Genomic DNA, 15,873 nt, shown 5'->3' with positions numbered 1-15,873 from the left:
AACATAATTTTTCCACCATCTTTCAGCAGGTTAGTTGTTATGTTATTCTCACCCGCGGCTTTGCCTCTTTCCATTCCTTCTAGGACTTTCATTACTTTCCCTATTGTTACTGGTGTGATGTCGAATTCCTCTGGTCTATTATTGCTTCCTACAATATCATCCTGGTTGTTTCAGCTGCTGCACAGCCCTCTGTAGAACTTTTCCGTCATATCAACTATCCTATTCGTACTAGTTATGTCACTGTATTTCATGTCCCTTAATGCATATATCAGATTTTTCCCTATGCAGGCGTTTCCTTTCATACATTTTAGGATTCTGCCACCTTTTAACCACATGTTCAATTCTCTCCGTGTTATACCTTCTGATGTCGGCTACCTTACGTCTATTTATTATTGTCGGAAGATCCACTAGCTCTACTTTGTCGGTTTGATTTGAGGCCTTCTCAGCTTGTTGTCCCTTAATCAGATTTTTTTGTCTCGAAGTATAGTTTGCCAGTGTCCGGTCAAGGGAGTGTAAGTCCGACTTTCATTGCACACTCTTTCATGATACTTCTAACATTATCGGTTATTGTGTGAACGCTAACGTAGGGGACCACATTTAGATCTGCGAATATACTCTGAAGCAAAACTCTGAATTCTGGTACTTTCCCTCTCACCACAGGCTCATGAATTGGCTTCTTGCATATCAGTTTACGCTTTTTTTTTCTTTTTTAAATATAGGTGACTACGAGCTTTTGCCATTCTATGGTCACTGCATCGGATCTTGCCAACTACTTCTACACCCTGTACAGTGCCTGGGTGTGCACACAAAATAAAGTCTATCATATCTTTAGTTTTTCCATTAGTACTTAACCCCGTCCACTTACTCTTAGCCCGTTTTCTGTATAAGGTATTCAAGATCAGTGAATTATTACGTCCTGCAAACTCCGCTAACAATTCCCGTCTAGCATTACTAGAGCTGATGCCATATCTCCACCCTGTTTCTGGCCTACTTTGGCATTAAGGTCGCCCATAAATATATACTTTGTCATAACTTTACTTCCTAGAAGCCTTCAACCAAGTGTCTATGAACACACTATTAGTCTAAGTTTCTTTTCCTTAGCACTCCTTCAATTACAAGATTCGTTAGTAATAAACAAAAATGTTGCTTGTCTTACTTACTTTGTATTACACCGTGTGCAGGTTGCATGGTTGCGAGTGGAGAGCAAGACGATCTTGACGATCCACAAGAGCGTCATCACGCAGAACTATCGCGTCCACCTCAGCCCGTCGGACCGAACCTGGCTCTTGATTATCGACAGCGTCCAAGAGTCGGACCGCGGTGGTTACATGTGTCAGGTCAACACGGTGCCCATGCACAGCCAAGTAGGATACCTCGATGTGCTCGGTGCGTTCCCAATTCATTTTTTTTTTTTTTTTTATTCACATACCCTAAAGGCCCTTGCCGGGCATTACATAGGGGGGGGGGTTACAGTAAACGGGATGAGGGTTAGGTTACATTTGAACAAATAAACAGTTGGTAACACCACTAAAGCACAGCAAATAACAATGAAACACTATCGTACAAAAAAATAATTCACTTTTTTTTTTTTTTTTTTTCATACAATATTAGGTGAGCTTTTTAACATTTCTACAAAGGCGTCGAAGTTTCTTACAGACACAACATCATGTGGTAAGTCATTCCAAAGACGGAGTGCGCACAACAGAGGCGAGTTATAGAAGATGTTTGTACGCGCATATGGAACTAAAACTTTGAAGGGGTGATCTAGGCGCGGAAAATAGTGATGGGCAGGCAATATGTAAGTGGTAGCAAATGACGAATGATTATGATAAAGTTTGTGAAAATGGGATAGCAGGGCCAGCACTCTTCTTTTCTCTAGTAATGGGAGGCTCAGTGATGCTTTGATATTAGTGATGCTCGAATGACGCAAGTAGTTTCTGGTTATGAATCGGGCAGCTTTATTTTGCATGGATTCAAGTTTGTTAATTAAGTAAATTTGATGTGGGTTCCAAATGAATGAAGCATATTCTATTTTAGACCGAACAAGTGAGGTGTATGCTGTAAGTTTTGTCTTCCAGTTAGCTTGATGTAAGTGGCGTCTAATGAATCCAAGTGTTTTAGATGCTTTAGATGTTATTGCGTCAATGTGGGCATTCCATGACAGGTCGGCGGAAAGATGGACGCCTAAGTACTTTATTGATGAAACGTGTTCTATTGGCATTGCATTAATGAGATAGGAATTGATCGGGGGCTGGGTAGTATTCGTAAAAGTTATTACTTTTGTTTTGGAAGCGTTAATTTTCATTTGCCATTGATCGCACCAAGTAGCGATGCTATCAAGGTCTTTTTGTAAAGCAGTGTGGTCGTTTGGGTTAGTAATCTTTCTATAAATCACACAGTCGTCGGCAAATAAGCGAGTAGTAGATGCCAGATTTTTAGAAATGTCGTTAATGTAGATGAGAAACAGTATCGGTCCAAGTACAGAGCCTTGGGGTACCCCGGATTTAACTTGAATCAATGTAGATGAACAATCATTTACAGTCACGAATTGATAACGATTACACAAAAAGTTATTTATCCAAGTGGTAACGTTTCGGTTTATCTTAAGGCAGTCTAGCTTCATTAATAGACGACTGTGGGGAACTTTGTCAAATGCTTTGGCAAGGTCGATAAATACGGCATCAATTATTGTAGACGCATGAACGGCATAATGGAGGTCAGTAACTAATTCGAATAATTGTGTTTCGCATGAACGCCCGCGCTGGAAACCATGTTGGTTAGGAATAAAGTAATTTTGCTCGGTTAAGTACGTCATTACTGCAGATGATATGATGTGTTCTAATAATTTGCAGGGTATGCTGGTGAGTGAAATGGGCCTGTAATTAGATGGCATCGATGAATCACCGGATTTAAATATCGGCGTCACGCGAGCGATTTTCCATGTGTCAGGCACACATCCAGTGTCAATTGACTGCTGAAATAAAGCTACAAAAATACGGGATATGACTGGCTTAGTAATTTTAAGTAACTTCGGGCATATACCATCTGGTCCAGGGGATGAATTGTTTGCAAGACGTTCAATAGCCGATTCGATACCTTCCGGAGTGATCACGATGTCATTCATTGTGGCGTTAATGGAGTCAAATTTTAAATCGGCCGAAATGGGCTCCTCTTCAGTGTAAACAGATCCAAAGAATAAGTTCAGTTCTTCTGCAGCCTCTGACGGTGACAACAGTTTATCGTCTTTAGTTAGATGAATTGGCTGTCCCGAACATTTCCTAGGATTTACCACTTTCCAAAATTTTTTAGTATTGTTTGTTAGCAGCGCAGGTAGATCCTCATTAAAAAATTTGTCTTTAGCTGTTTTTATTTCTCTGTCGCATATCTTTGCATAGTTTCTGTACTCTTCCCATGCAGCATCGGTGCCCGAGAATCTTGCCTTAGAATACAAGCGCTTTTTTTTGTTGATGCACCGCTTGACATGCGAGGTGAACCATGAGTTGTGAGTCGAAGATGTGATTGTAATTGTAGGAATGTATTGGTTTTTTAGTTGCATGAGTTTCTCGTGAACGATTCGCCAGTTTTCATTCGTGTCACGAGAATGGAGGCTGGTGAGAAAGTGATCAGAGAAAGACGACAGGTCGGACAGAATGTTCAGTACGTCAGCTCGTTTGTAGTCGTACAATACTTTCATCTGTTTTTCTGGTTTTACCACTTTTATCATGGCCTCGCAGTGTAGAACATTGTGGTCACTAATACAATCTAGTACGTGGACGCGCATATTCTCAGGTTCAGTAGTGAGCACTAAATCAAGAACAGAACTTCCGCGTGTAGGGACAGAGACCATTTGAGTCATGTTAAATAATGAAAGTGTATCAAGGAAATCAATACATTCATTTCTTCTTGTACCACCCGTAGGTGTGCATGTCCGCCAGTCTATTCCCGGATAATTAAAATCACCGGCTAATATTATTGGTGATGTTGGATGTTTGCATTGAACAAAACTAAGTGAGTCATTCAAATTATCGACAAACTCGATAGAAGCGTCTGGCGGACGATAGCATACCCCGACAATACAAGTTTCACCTGCTGACAGTTGCAGTACAATCCACAAAATTTCTAAGTGTGCGTCTGTGTCTAATAGTTGCGCCTTAAAATGACTTTTTACGGCAATCATTACGCCGCCACCCCGCTGGTATGACCTGTCCTTTCTGAAAATATTGAAATCAGCAGACAGAGCGAGTTCGCCGTTCGATACATCAGCATTTAACCACGTCTCCGTACCGAGAACTAGATCCGCAGTGCAGCATTCAACGATTGTGGCAAGTTGATCTTGTTTGTTCAAGATGCTGCGAAAATTACATACAACGAGAGATAAGGTATGCGCACAACGATTCCTGCGTCAAGCCGTGTTTACACGTGGTTCGTGCCTTGGTATTTGAACAATTGTGCTGTCATTAGTATTCCCTAATCCGTACAATCTATTTCCCAGGAGAACCTTATCAAAGAGCAGCTTATACTTTTCGCCAGGCTTTCGTTCTACCTTTACGAAATCGCGAAGTTTCTTTCTTATCATCTGTATCCTTGGCGAGAAATCCTCCTCTACCCAGACTCGAGGGGAAGATTTCTGTAGCTTGTAGGCGTTTCTTAGAATGCTACTCTTATCTTTGAAGTTCAAAAATTTCACTACAATCGGCCGAACTCGATCATCTGTGACTCGCCCTACTCTGTGGGCACGTTCTATTTCACCCGATTGAATTCCAAGATGCTGTGTGACAAATTCAGATACTATTTTTTCTGTGTCCTTCCATTTTTCTGCTGTCTGCTCCGGAATACCTTTGAAGACTAGGTTATTCCTTCGCATTCTGTTATTCAGATCGTCGACCAGTAAATCTGCTTGCTCTGTCTGTTTCGTTTCAAGGCTTTTCAGCTGGGCGTGTGATTCTTGTAGGACCTCGTTCACGCTTGTAACGTCTTTACGTAAGACGTCTATAACGTCAAGTCGCTCTTCTATTTTCGAAAGTCGCCGTTTTGTATCTGTAATAGTCGTTTGAAGGTCCTTCAACTTGCTTGAAGTTTCTTTCTGGAATTTGTCAATTGTCTGTCCTATATCTTTCACCAAAACTAATAGCTGCTCTACTTTGTCAGGCCCTGGATTTGTTTCGATGTCACCAGCGCAAAGCAGTATGTGTGCAACACTGAACAAAACTACAAGTAGACGGCATCCTGGTCTCCAGTAACCAAAAAACGCCGTTGAACGGAGCCAGACAGCGAATTGCTGTTTGAGTTGTATGTGGCGCGCAAGGAAGCGTCCTATGCGCGCGCGATACGTACACACATCAACACCCATAGCAAACAAGCAATAATAGAAAGTTGGGATTTGCAGCCAGTGACAATGGTAATAATCGAGGTGAAAAAAGGTGCTACACACTTACCTACACAAGGTAAACAGCCACCGTTAACATCGAGTACACGGCCGCAAATCCCGCAAGTCCGTCGTCGCCGCAGCTACTTGTAGGTAACCATGGACCACGGGGTGCCGCACTTGTCGATGCCGTTGACAGCGCAGTGCGAAGGGGAGAACGCACGCGCGATATTTTCAGATGACAGGCCCAGATCCAAGGCCTCTAGATTGGTGATCCGCTATTTGCTCGCAATCAGAAGAACTGGTGCAGCATGCGCAGATCAAGCGTCTTTCAACGATAGCTGGGCTCGGCGTTGTACAGCAGTTGCGTGGTCCACCTACACAAGGTAAACAGCCACCGTTAACATCGAGTACACGGCCGCAAATCCCGCAAGTCCGTCGTCGCCGCAGCTACTTGTAGGTAACCATGGACCACGGGGTGCCGCACTTGTCGATGCCGTTGACAGCGCAGTGCGAAGGGGAGAACGCACGCGCGATATTTTCAGATGACAGGCCCAGATCCAAGGCCTCTAGATTGGTGATCCGCTATTTGCTCGCAATCAGAAGAACTGGTGCAGCATGCGCAGATCAAGCGTCTTTCAACGATAGCTGGGCTCGGCGTTGTACAGCAGTTGCGTGGTCCACCTACACAAGGTAAACAGCCACCGTTAACATCGAGTACACGGCCGCAAATCCCGCAAGTCCGTCGTCGCCGCAGCTACTTGTAGGTAACCATGGACCACGGGGTGCCGCACTTGTCGATGCCGTTGACAGCGCAGTGCGAAGGGGAGAACGCACGCGCGATATTTTCAGATGACAGGCCCAGATCCAAGGCCTCTAGATTGGTGATCCGCTATTTGCTCGCAATCAGAAGAACTGGTGCAGCATGCGCAGATCAAGCGTCTTTCAACGATAGCTGGGCTCGGCGTTGTACAGCAGTTGCGTGGTCCACCTACACAAGGTAAACAGCCACCGTTAACATCGAGTACACGGCCGCAAATCCCCAGTACACGGCCGCAAATCCCCATTCATTCATTCATTCATTCATTCATTCATTCATTCATTCATTCATTCATTCATTCACTTTTTTGCCAAGTCTTCTGAGAGTAACCATGGTATATTATGTTGAAATAAGGGTTGTGTCGGCTTTCAGAGCGCATGGTAAACATGCGAAATTGATAGGACTTACTTGTATAATGTCACAGCAGGTTTCTTTTCTCGTAAGACTACAGTGGACTACGTGGCAAACTCTCACGGTTAAATAGGTCAGTGTACCTGCTTACTCCTTCCTAAACAGGTGGCACAGTTTTTACATGGGGCAAATAGTTATATAACAATACATGTAGAGCTTTTACGTGCCGGCCGCCAGAGGCCGCTAGCATAGAAGTGTCTCCACGGGAGTAGAACGTTAACTCTTGACCGCTAATTTCCGAGTTATATCTCCATACTGTTTTTTTTTTTTTTTTTGCTCCTTGACGTAAAACAACCTTTCATTCGCTCTGGTGTGAACCCTGGCACCAGCTACAATGCTTTTAATGTTGTAAAAACTTCGTTGGTGATATGCCAAAGACTCGTAAATCAGCTGAGCGCTTACTTACCTGAACGCAACTGAGAAGAACGGTAGGTAATGTTTAACGCGTACATCTCGAGTAGTTAATCTTTAAAAACAAACACTGCTATCCATTAGCCTGCCAGTTCACCTAAAAACAGAGACTTCTTCTTCTCGAGATCTTCTCGGTAATCTTCTCGCCGTGTGGTCCACCACGGTGGATCCCTGGCTACTGTGCTCTGCTGCTGACCGGGAGGTTGCGGGTTCGACCTCGGCCGCAGTGGTCGAATTTCGGTGCAGGCGAAATGGTTCAGGCCCGTCTGCTGTAAGATTTAGATGCTACCTGCTGCTTAAAAACTTTCGAAGCCTTCCACTACAACGTCTCTCATTATCACATATCACGGTTTTGGAATGTGAAATCCGAGATTGTACTACTACATTTTTCTTGTGAATCAACTAACGTTACAAATGTACCGCGCTTATTCTTCTGGCCCAGTCAAGTTGTATAAGTCGGCGTGTCTCAATTCGTGACTGCGGGACAATTCATCAAATGCTTTCTTTAGACTTCGTTTGTTATTCTGGCAACTTGAAGGAGACGAGAACGCTGTGAGCTCGATCAAAAAAATTATAGATGAGAACAAACAAGAGCAGCTACAATAAATCAGCCGTCAGTTTGTCTATCGATCTTTCCATCTCCACTTTTTTTCTACACCGGATAGACGATCGACTGAAGGATTTATATGAAATTTCCCGCTACATTGCGCTTAATCCATCACCGGTTGGGCAAACAGTAATCTATTCATCAAGTGTACGCTTCCCTTTATCAACCACTTTACTAAAGACGACCAACCAACACGAAACAAGAACTTGATGACGATCTTGGCACTTGGGTGTTTTAATTTTCTGTAAGCCCAGTACATAATATACAGGGACCAATAGAAACAACTAAGAGGTTTAGGTAGTCGTTTGTCGCTTTAGAGCCGAGACCAAATATTTGCTCACGTCGCAGAGCTTTTCACGGCTGGCGTATACACAGCGATAAAAACGTCATTTTATTTTCATCTCGTCTCGCACACTCTGAGATCGCGCACGAAAAACCGCCACGTTGAAGTAGTCATTCAGAAAAAAAAAACACTGCTGCAAGGTAAAAATTGTCCGAAAAGACGCGCGTGGAAAGATAAAAAAGGAGAGGGGAAGGAATGACGACATGACGATGTTATTAGAAGTTCAAGCTCGAGAGATCGTCCAAGAGTCAAATTAGCTTAAATTGAATAAGTCCATGGAAGCGTACTTCCCAGTCGCCCGCACGGCCCTGATATGAGCCGCTGGCTCCGCAGTGTTTATTACTTCCACTCCAATTATATCCGCGCACGTGGGGACTTGACTGTGGCGGCGCATAACGGCAAAAACCCCTCACCGCATTTTTTTTTTCTCCTTTATCCCTCTCTCTACTCCCTAACCGTCATCCGTCGAGCACACGGTCCGTCAAACGGAGCGAGAAACCAAAGACACAGGCTTTGGCACCAAGCTCGCAACCACCGAAGCAGCCCACGTGTAGAAGCTGCAGAAAGAAAGAACAATAGTAGAGGAGCTCCATACACCAATACCGCCCCGCTTTATTCCCCCCCCCCTTTTTTTTCTTTATTTCTTGCCGCTACTTCAACCACTTCGAATGACAAAGATAAATCAGTAGCCGCCCACTCCTTGTGAAGAATAAGACGATGGCGACGAGGTAAAATAGTCTAACCACACGAAAAGCAAAGAACACGTAAAAGAGTAAAATGTGAAGCTGCTGCTGTTTGCTATACGTGACAGCAAAAGAGAGCTCCCGAAGCGGCATCGAAAGACAAAGCGGTCATTATACTTTGGGAATACTTGAAATAAATTCCTCTTTTTCTTTCAGTTCAAATTACTGTGTTTCCGAAAAACGACACCCCACTGTCGTCGTTCCCCTTTTCGTTCTCATTTTTTGATCCAGGCCCGCTTTCCCGTCTTCCCTCATCGTATCCCTATAGGTCTCCACGGGCTCCCCTATGCAGTATATATACTCTATGAAAAGGAAGTAGAAACAGACGCCGCCGCCTTCCCCCTTCGTCGATCCACTTATAAGGGGGCGAGGGAGAGGCTGGGGACACGCACCGGAATAAAATTACGAGCAGAGGAAGAAGAACGCCTGGTGAACCGGCGCTGAGGCAAGGAGCGCGGGAAGATGTGAATCCCAAATTAGATTGTCTCCTCATCTTTCTACTTCTTTCACCCTCTTGTATTACCCTATCACTCAGCCTTTCTTTTCTTGTTGGTGTCATTCTGCGGGGTCTCTTCCCACGCTGCCTTTGCTTGCGTCCCTATTTCGTTTCATCCACTGCACCTTGGTCGCCTCTTTCCCCAGGCGCCTTTTCCTCCCACACACACCTCTCTCGTCGGGGTGTTCGGTTCCGCTCCGCTTGGCCTGGCGTCGTCGCAGCCAGAAACACAAACCCCGTCGTCTCCTTCTTTTCTCCTCTCGCATCGCTCGCAATGCGTGGATGGCACTGCCGCACCTTCGAGGGCAACAACTGGAGGAACCACTTCATTGCGGATCCCTAATTTGATTTGGCTAACAAAGATGGCAGTGCCCCTTCCCTCCTCGTTGTCTCATTTCCTTCCGCCCTATCCAGTGTTCATCCTTTTCTCACGCGAGCAACAAACAAACGCTACCAATCTTGTGTGCAGCCGTTTCTCTCTCTCTCTCTCTTTTGCCCTTTCTCACCCTCTTGAACCCGTTTCTCCATAAGCAATTCCTGTCGCTGTCGGGGTGTCTTTGACGCCTTTTCGGAAACATGAACACGAAGGCTGGCTGGCAGACAGGCCCGCTAGCTTTTCCCGTGCTTACTAGAATTTTTTAAGCTAGCACGCAGACGCTACAAGGCTGAGCGCATTCTTATGTAGAAGGCTCGCGTTCGGAAAGCTCCACCTGCGACTCTCCCTACTCATCTGCGGGGCAGTCAAACCATGCCTCCGCGCATGCTCCTTCAGTTTAGGTGTACATACGCGTGCATGTATTAGATGCGAAACAGCTTTTTGACTTGCCTGTGTTACGCTGTCCCTCCGTACGTACGCGCCGTGCACTCAGGTGTTGGAGCGGTGCCAAGTAGGTCACAACGCTGCTGCGCATTGACGTCACACTCTCCTCAGAGTGTGCACTGACGTCACTTTCTCTCGCCTGCTGTGCGCTTACCGCGGTGCCCACAGCTGCCACCTCGTACGTTCGCCCGCAACACCTGCCTCGACCACAACTCGCTACAACGTCTAATCGTTGGTTCACGCGCAATAAACCTGATTAATGCCGAACGTATGCGTTGAAGCATGTCTGTGCGTGTCGCCTACAAGACCTATGCCAGATATCGCTTGAAAAAAATCTTCCAACGCGCACCGCCGCAACCACGTTAGCACCGTTCATCTCACGACGCCACCCGCGCCTGACGCTGCTGCTTCTTCGCATCCCACCAGGGTTCCCTGCGGAAAGGTGGTCAAAGTTCTTTGAAGCATAGTTACACTATGAACATGCCGAAAACCATGAGAATTCTCAAAGCATGTCACCGCCAAGAAACAGTTTAATCCTGGCGTTGTTAGTGGCCTTCCGCTCGTTTCTGTCCTAATCGCCAGTATCATATCACTACGCTTAAATTGTGATCTCCGTAGTGCACGTCAAGGGCTGACGTGTGGCTGTTGTGCACGGCGCTTCTGAAAACACAGTGGTGGCGTTGTGTCTAAACGGTTTATTGACAGGTTGCGTGAGACGTAGTTGGCACCCCCTCTAATAATATAATATTTATGTGACGCCAAAATTTATGCACATGTGTTCATGTTCTTGGTATTCAATCGGGGATTTCAGAAAGTCCGAATGGAAATGAGTAATGTGTAATACTTTATTTATGGTGGTGTCTTAGAATACTATTTCACTTCGGTTTGCGTGTTCAAGGTGTCGTGTTTCCGGCCTGCGGCATCTGTGGGGCGGCTTTAAGGAATGTCCTTGTGCAGACCAAGCTTACCATGTCTTTACATTTACTATATTTTATTGCTAAAATAAAGATTTATATTCCACGTATCGTTCCAAAATAGAAACGTATTTCCGTATCTTACCATTTCAGTGTCCTTTCAAACGCATTTTCAGGACATCCTCTCCGACTCATCCTCTCAGTAGCTAACTGAAATCGACTTGTCAGTAACGGCCCAGGACTTAACGGAGGACAAAATACGAAGGCTTGTTTTCTGCCAGCACGCTTAATAATGCAAAGAAGGCGTGAAAATAGGAAGATTAGAAAAAATGGACAACCGGGCTTGGAGCGAGGAAGAAAAAATTGCCGTGGGGAAAGGAGCAGCTTTTATTTGTAACAGTGAGCCGTTATATAGTATTCCACGCTCGTTTAACGAAGACACTACATTAGCCATAACTTTTTCAGGATACAAGAAGGAATACTCAAGACATATTACCTTTGGTGGTCAGATGTTTCATTGTATATAGCTGTGTTGACAAGCTAGCGCCTAGCCTGTACGTGCACACTATGAGTATTCTGAACACGTTGAGTAATGCACGCTTTTTCGCCTTTCCTGGTTGTTTACACTTTCTCTCAGTGCCTCCGGACATCGTGGACAGCGAGAGCAGCTCTGACGTGCTGGTGCGCGAGGGTTCCAACGTGACGCTCTCTTGCCGAGCCAAGGGCTACCCGGCGCCCCGCATCACTTGGCGACGGGAGGACGGAACGCCCATCGCCGTGGGAAACTGGCAGGAACAGCTAGGGTCTACTGCCACCGATAGTCAGTAACGATTATTTGATTGATTGATAGATTGATTGATTGATTGATTGACAGAGAGACAGATAGATAGATAGATAGATAGATAGATAGACACACAGATAGATAGATAGATAGATAGATAGATAGATAGATAGATAGATAGATAGATAGATAGATAGATAGATAGATAGATAGATAGATAGATAGATAGATAGATAGATAGATAGATAGATAGATAGATAGATAGATAGATAGATAGATAGATAGATAGATAGATAGATAGATAGATAGATAGATAGATTCATTCAACCATTCATTCATTGAGTGATTGCAATAAAAGAATGTCGCATTCATTTATTTCACTTTAGTGCTTAGAAAGAGTTTTTTTAGAAAGTCATACGACGCTCATTGCCTTTATTTGTTATAGATGTCTCCTATGAGGGCGAAGAGGTCAGCATCACCAAAGTCAGCCGTCTTCACATGGGACCCTACCTCTGCATCGCCTCCAATGGTGTTCCATCTCCCGTCAGCAGGAGGATACTCCTACAAGTACACTGTGAGTTTTTTTCATGTTGGCACAGCCGAAGTACTTATGACCAGAGTAAGGTGAGTTGTTACGTGCTTCGTTCTTCAAATTCAGCTTGTGAGAACTTTAAAGGCTGCTTAGACATCAGGAAAATTTCTGTAGTGGTAAGAGAAGCTATTAGTATTTTATGTTCTCTTGTTTAACGGTAAGGGTGAAAGCGGTACGAATCATCGACGTAATTCCAGGCAGGAACAGCAGCGTCAGTGGAAACAACAGACCAGACAGGTAGGAAGACGCGCACTCAAAGTGCCTGTGTACGTTTCTTCCTCCTAGTCAAGTTTGTCGTTTTAGCTAGCATTGTTTCACTGCAAATGTGAACCAACTAGCCCAACAGTTCATTTTTGCAGAAACAGCACTTTCACAGCTTGCATCGGCTCCCCTTGTGTGCATACTTATCGTAATATTTTTTATAGAATTTTTGCAGCAACAAGGGTAAGCACACACGGTCATTATTCGACTGTAACACGAGTGTGTTTTTTTTATTTTTGCTACCTAAGTCCCCCCTCACGTTACAGTCATGGTCGCGTTGCGATTGAGCATAAGTACGGTAATGAAACCCCTCCGAAACACTTTTTTTATTGCTATAGCAACTATATGAACACTCCCCGCTGGATTTTGCCACCGGTGTCAGCGTCACTCACTGTATATGTGTACGTATATATATATATATATATATATATATATATATATATATATATATATATATATATATATATATATATATATATATATATATATATATATATATATATATATATATATATATATATAAACTCAAGAAATAAAAATAATCGAGAAAGAGATTCCGGTGTGCGGAATTGAAAGCGAAATCTCTGCATCGTGAACGTGAGGCGTTAACCACTAAGCCACAGAGGAGCACCTCGTTCAACATTTTAATGGCAAGCTATTTAGATCTACCACTTGCAGCTGCTGACGGTAATCTCGGGGGGAATTACCGTGTTTTCAGCACTCCCAGCAAGATGGCGTAATGAGCACGCGTCGCCAGATCTCGTGGCGGCGCATGCTTTCATCTCCCAAGCGTACTTTACACCGTGGAGAAGAGTGTTCATTTAGTGGTAGGGTACTGACTTTCAACCACGGAGCCATTATGATAAAATCACATATTCTGACACCCGTTGGCAATGGACGCTTGTACCACGCATTATTACGGCAATATTTCATTTTGCATTGTGGAGTATCTATACAGGATGTGTGTGTTTGTGAAACGTGAAAGCTTTTTTCACTGAATTTTCAAGTAGATGAAGTTATTTTCACTGTTTTCACAAGCAGAGGCGTGGCCGTGTGGTAGAACATCCGCTTGCCACGCAAACTAATCAGGTTCGGCCCCCACATAACCAAACAACCCTGGTTTAATCCCCTCTCTGTTTAAGGATTATTATTATTTATTTAATTTATTTGCCTCGTGCTCAATTTTTTGGTCACCCATAAGGTAATTTTTCGCTCACAACCAACGATGCCGACGCCGTATTTTCTTCCAAACGAGTGCTTAACGCTATCGCGTTAAAATCTGCGTGTATTCTCACTTATTATTGCACGTGTGACATGCTTTATTCAACCTCTATTTTCATCTAAGTCATACCTGTCGTTGGCAACTGTGCTTAAGCTTCGGGTGTAGTTGGAGGCGCGTGCAAACGCTTTTCCCTTCCTCACTCTTCCCGTTTTTTTTTTCGTTTTTTTTTTTTGCTTATGATGAGACATGAATAGCCAGCTCCACTAACGTTACACCTGAAAAGGGGCGAAGCGTGCAGCGTGTGCCGGTGTTTCACACAGCGTAATCTCTGCTGCTTTGTTCGCCACTGGTCCCTCCATCGGTTCGCAGATGCTTTAAAAATTCGCGTTTCAAATAGATGACCCTACCGTAGAGATGCACGTCTGTGTGTCGGGTTTTAGGTACAAAACTTGAGTGCCTTTGTAAATTTCACCGGGGACACCACTGTTAAGCCAAACATAACGCTTTAATAATAGAGTTTCCTAATATACTATAGAGTGAACTCTGGCGCTAGTGTCTATGGAAGCTGCAACGCACGGCGCTTCAGCGAGCATGGGAATGATGGGTAGTACACACATTTGTCTAACCTTCGTACTTCTGGCCTGCTTTTGGCTCCGTGTGTGTTCGTGTGGCTTCAAGCTGTTTTCTCACGATAGAAGTATCAGCAAATATTCAGTGGTTGCGCTTCACCACTTCATTCTTTTAGACTTACCTTACCAAATCGGGTCACGAAGTTCCAAAGGGTTCAATTTTTTTTGCAAAACAAACCCGAAACACAGCAATAAACGAAGCCGCAAGTACGATTGGCCACCCACAAGTACGAAGACTAGGCAAATGTGTGTACTACCCATCATTCCCATGGTCGCTGAACGATCGCAGCGCCAGAGTCCCCTCTAGTGTATTTTAGGAAGCTATGGCTTTAAGCACGAACTTTTCGCTCATAACATGCGCAGTACGGACCGGTGGCTGGATTCACTCAATTCTGTGGCGCGTGCGCTTTTAGGATCGACCATGACGACGACGCGACACGCCTGACAAGTCGAGACCCTAAACTGCTTCGACCCTATCAAGTAAACAGGAAAGGACAAATTCTAACTGAGCTTACTTCAGGCCTGACTTCTCTCTGAAAATAAAAGATGAACAAGACTAGAGCAGCGTGTTTGGACAGCAGTGGTTGTCTCATGGGTATGGTGCTCCACTACGGACCCGAAGACCAATAACTGCCGAGGTCTTACGTTCCCAAAACCACCATGTGATTATAAAGCACGTCTTAGTGGGTATTTCCGGGTAAAATTTTGGTCATCTGGTGTTCATTACCGAGCCACTAAATCGGAATAGGCGGGTTTTCTGCTCATTTTGTGTTCATTGAAAGCAGCCACCCTGGGACCCAAATGTCGCAAGATTGAGTCCCAGCTGTGGATGCTGCATTTCGACGGAAGCAAAGTGTTGGAGGCCCATGCGCTTAAATTTATCTGCGCGTTATGAAATCCCAGGCGACGGAAATTGCCAGAGCCTTCCAATAAGGCGTCTCTCAATATCAATTCGTGGTTTTGAAACGTAAGACCCTTAGGATTGCTTTATTCACAACGTGCTTAATTTATTTGGCAAATTGTAACTATTTAGTCAACAGAGCACAGTCTGAACTTGCAGAGCAGCTGGTGCTACGTAAGATGGGATACTCAGTAAGGACGGTGTTTCTAATGCTACCACAAATTGCAGTTCCTCCCATGATCTGGATTCCTAACCAACTGATTGGAGCTCCACTAGGCGGCGAAGTTGTGATGGACTGCAACACCGAGGCGTTCCCCATGTCCATCAACTACTGGACCCTGGAGAGCGGTGACCTCATCGCTGAGTCGGCGAAGTACTCGCTGAACCGCACAGAGAACGTGTACAAAGTGCACATGCGACTTCGCATTCGCCGTATTGTGCCGGAGGATTTCGGCGCCTACCGGTGCTTTGCGAAGAACTCATTGGGCTCCACAGAGGGATCCATTCGTCTTTACGGTCAGTTCAAGTTATTCACGTGGACGCTAGAGCCTAATAAA

At 44.6% G+C, this 15,873-nt stretch overlaps 1 protein-coding gene across 1 annotated transcript in view; it reads left to right on the top strand.

Annotated features, from left to right (window-relative positions):
* LOC119165547 (lachesin-like) overlaps nucleotides 1–15,873 on the top strand; it is a 125,576-nt gene that overhangs the window by 105,801 nt on the left and 3,902 nt on the right. Inside the window, exons 4-7 of the mRNA XM_075865099.1 lie at nucleotides 1,182–1,386; nucleotides 11,568–11,750; nucleotides 12,157–12,285; nucleotides 15,545–15,832. Coding sequence (XP_075721214.1) covers nucleotides 1,182–1,386; nucleotides 11,568–11,750; nucleotides 12,157–12,285; nucleotides 15,545–15,832 — 805 coding nt within the window. The remainder of the gene's footprint in view (nucleotides 1–1,181; nucleotides 1,387–11,567; nucleotides 11,751–12,156; nucleotides 12,286–15,544; nucleotides 15,833–15,873) is intronic.

This window comes from Rhipicephalus microplus, chromosome 1, assembly GCF_043290135.1.
Source record: "Rhipicephalus microplus isolate Deutch F79 chromosome 1, USDA_Rmic, whole genome shotgun sequence".
NCBI lineage: Eukaryota > Metazoa > Arthropoda > Arachnida > Ixodida > Ixodidae > Rhipicephalus > Rhipicephalus microplus.
Note: the sequence above shows the minus strand (reverse complement) of the source record. Positions and strands in the feature narration are given on the sequence as shown.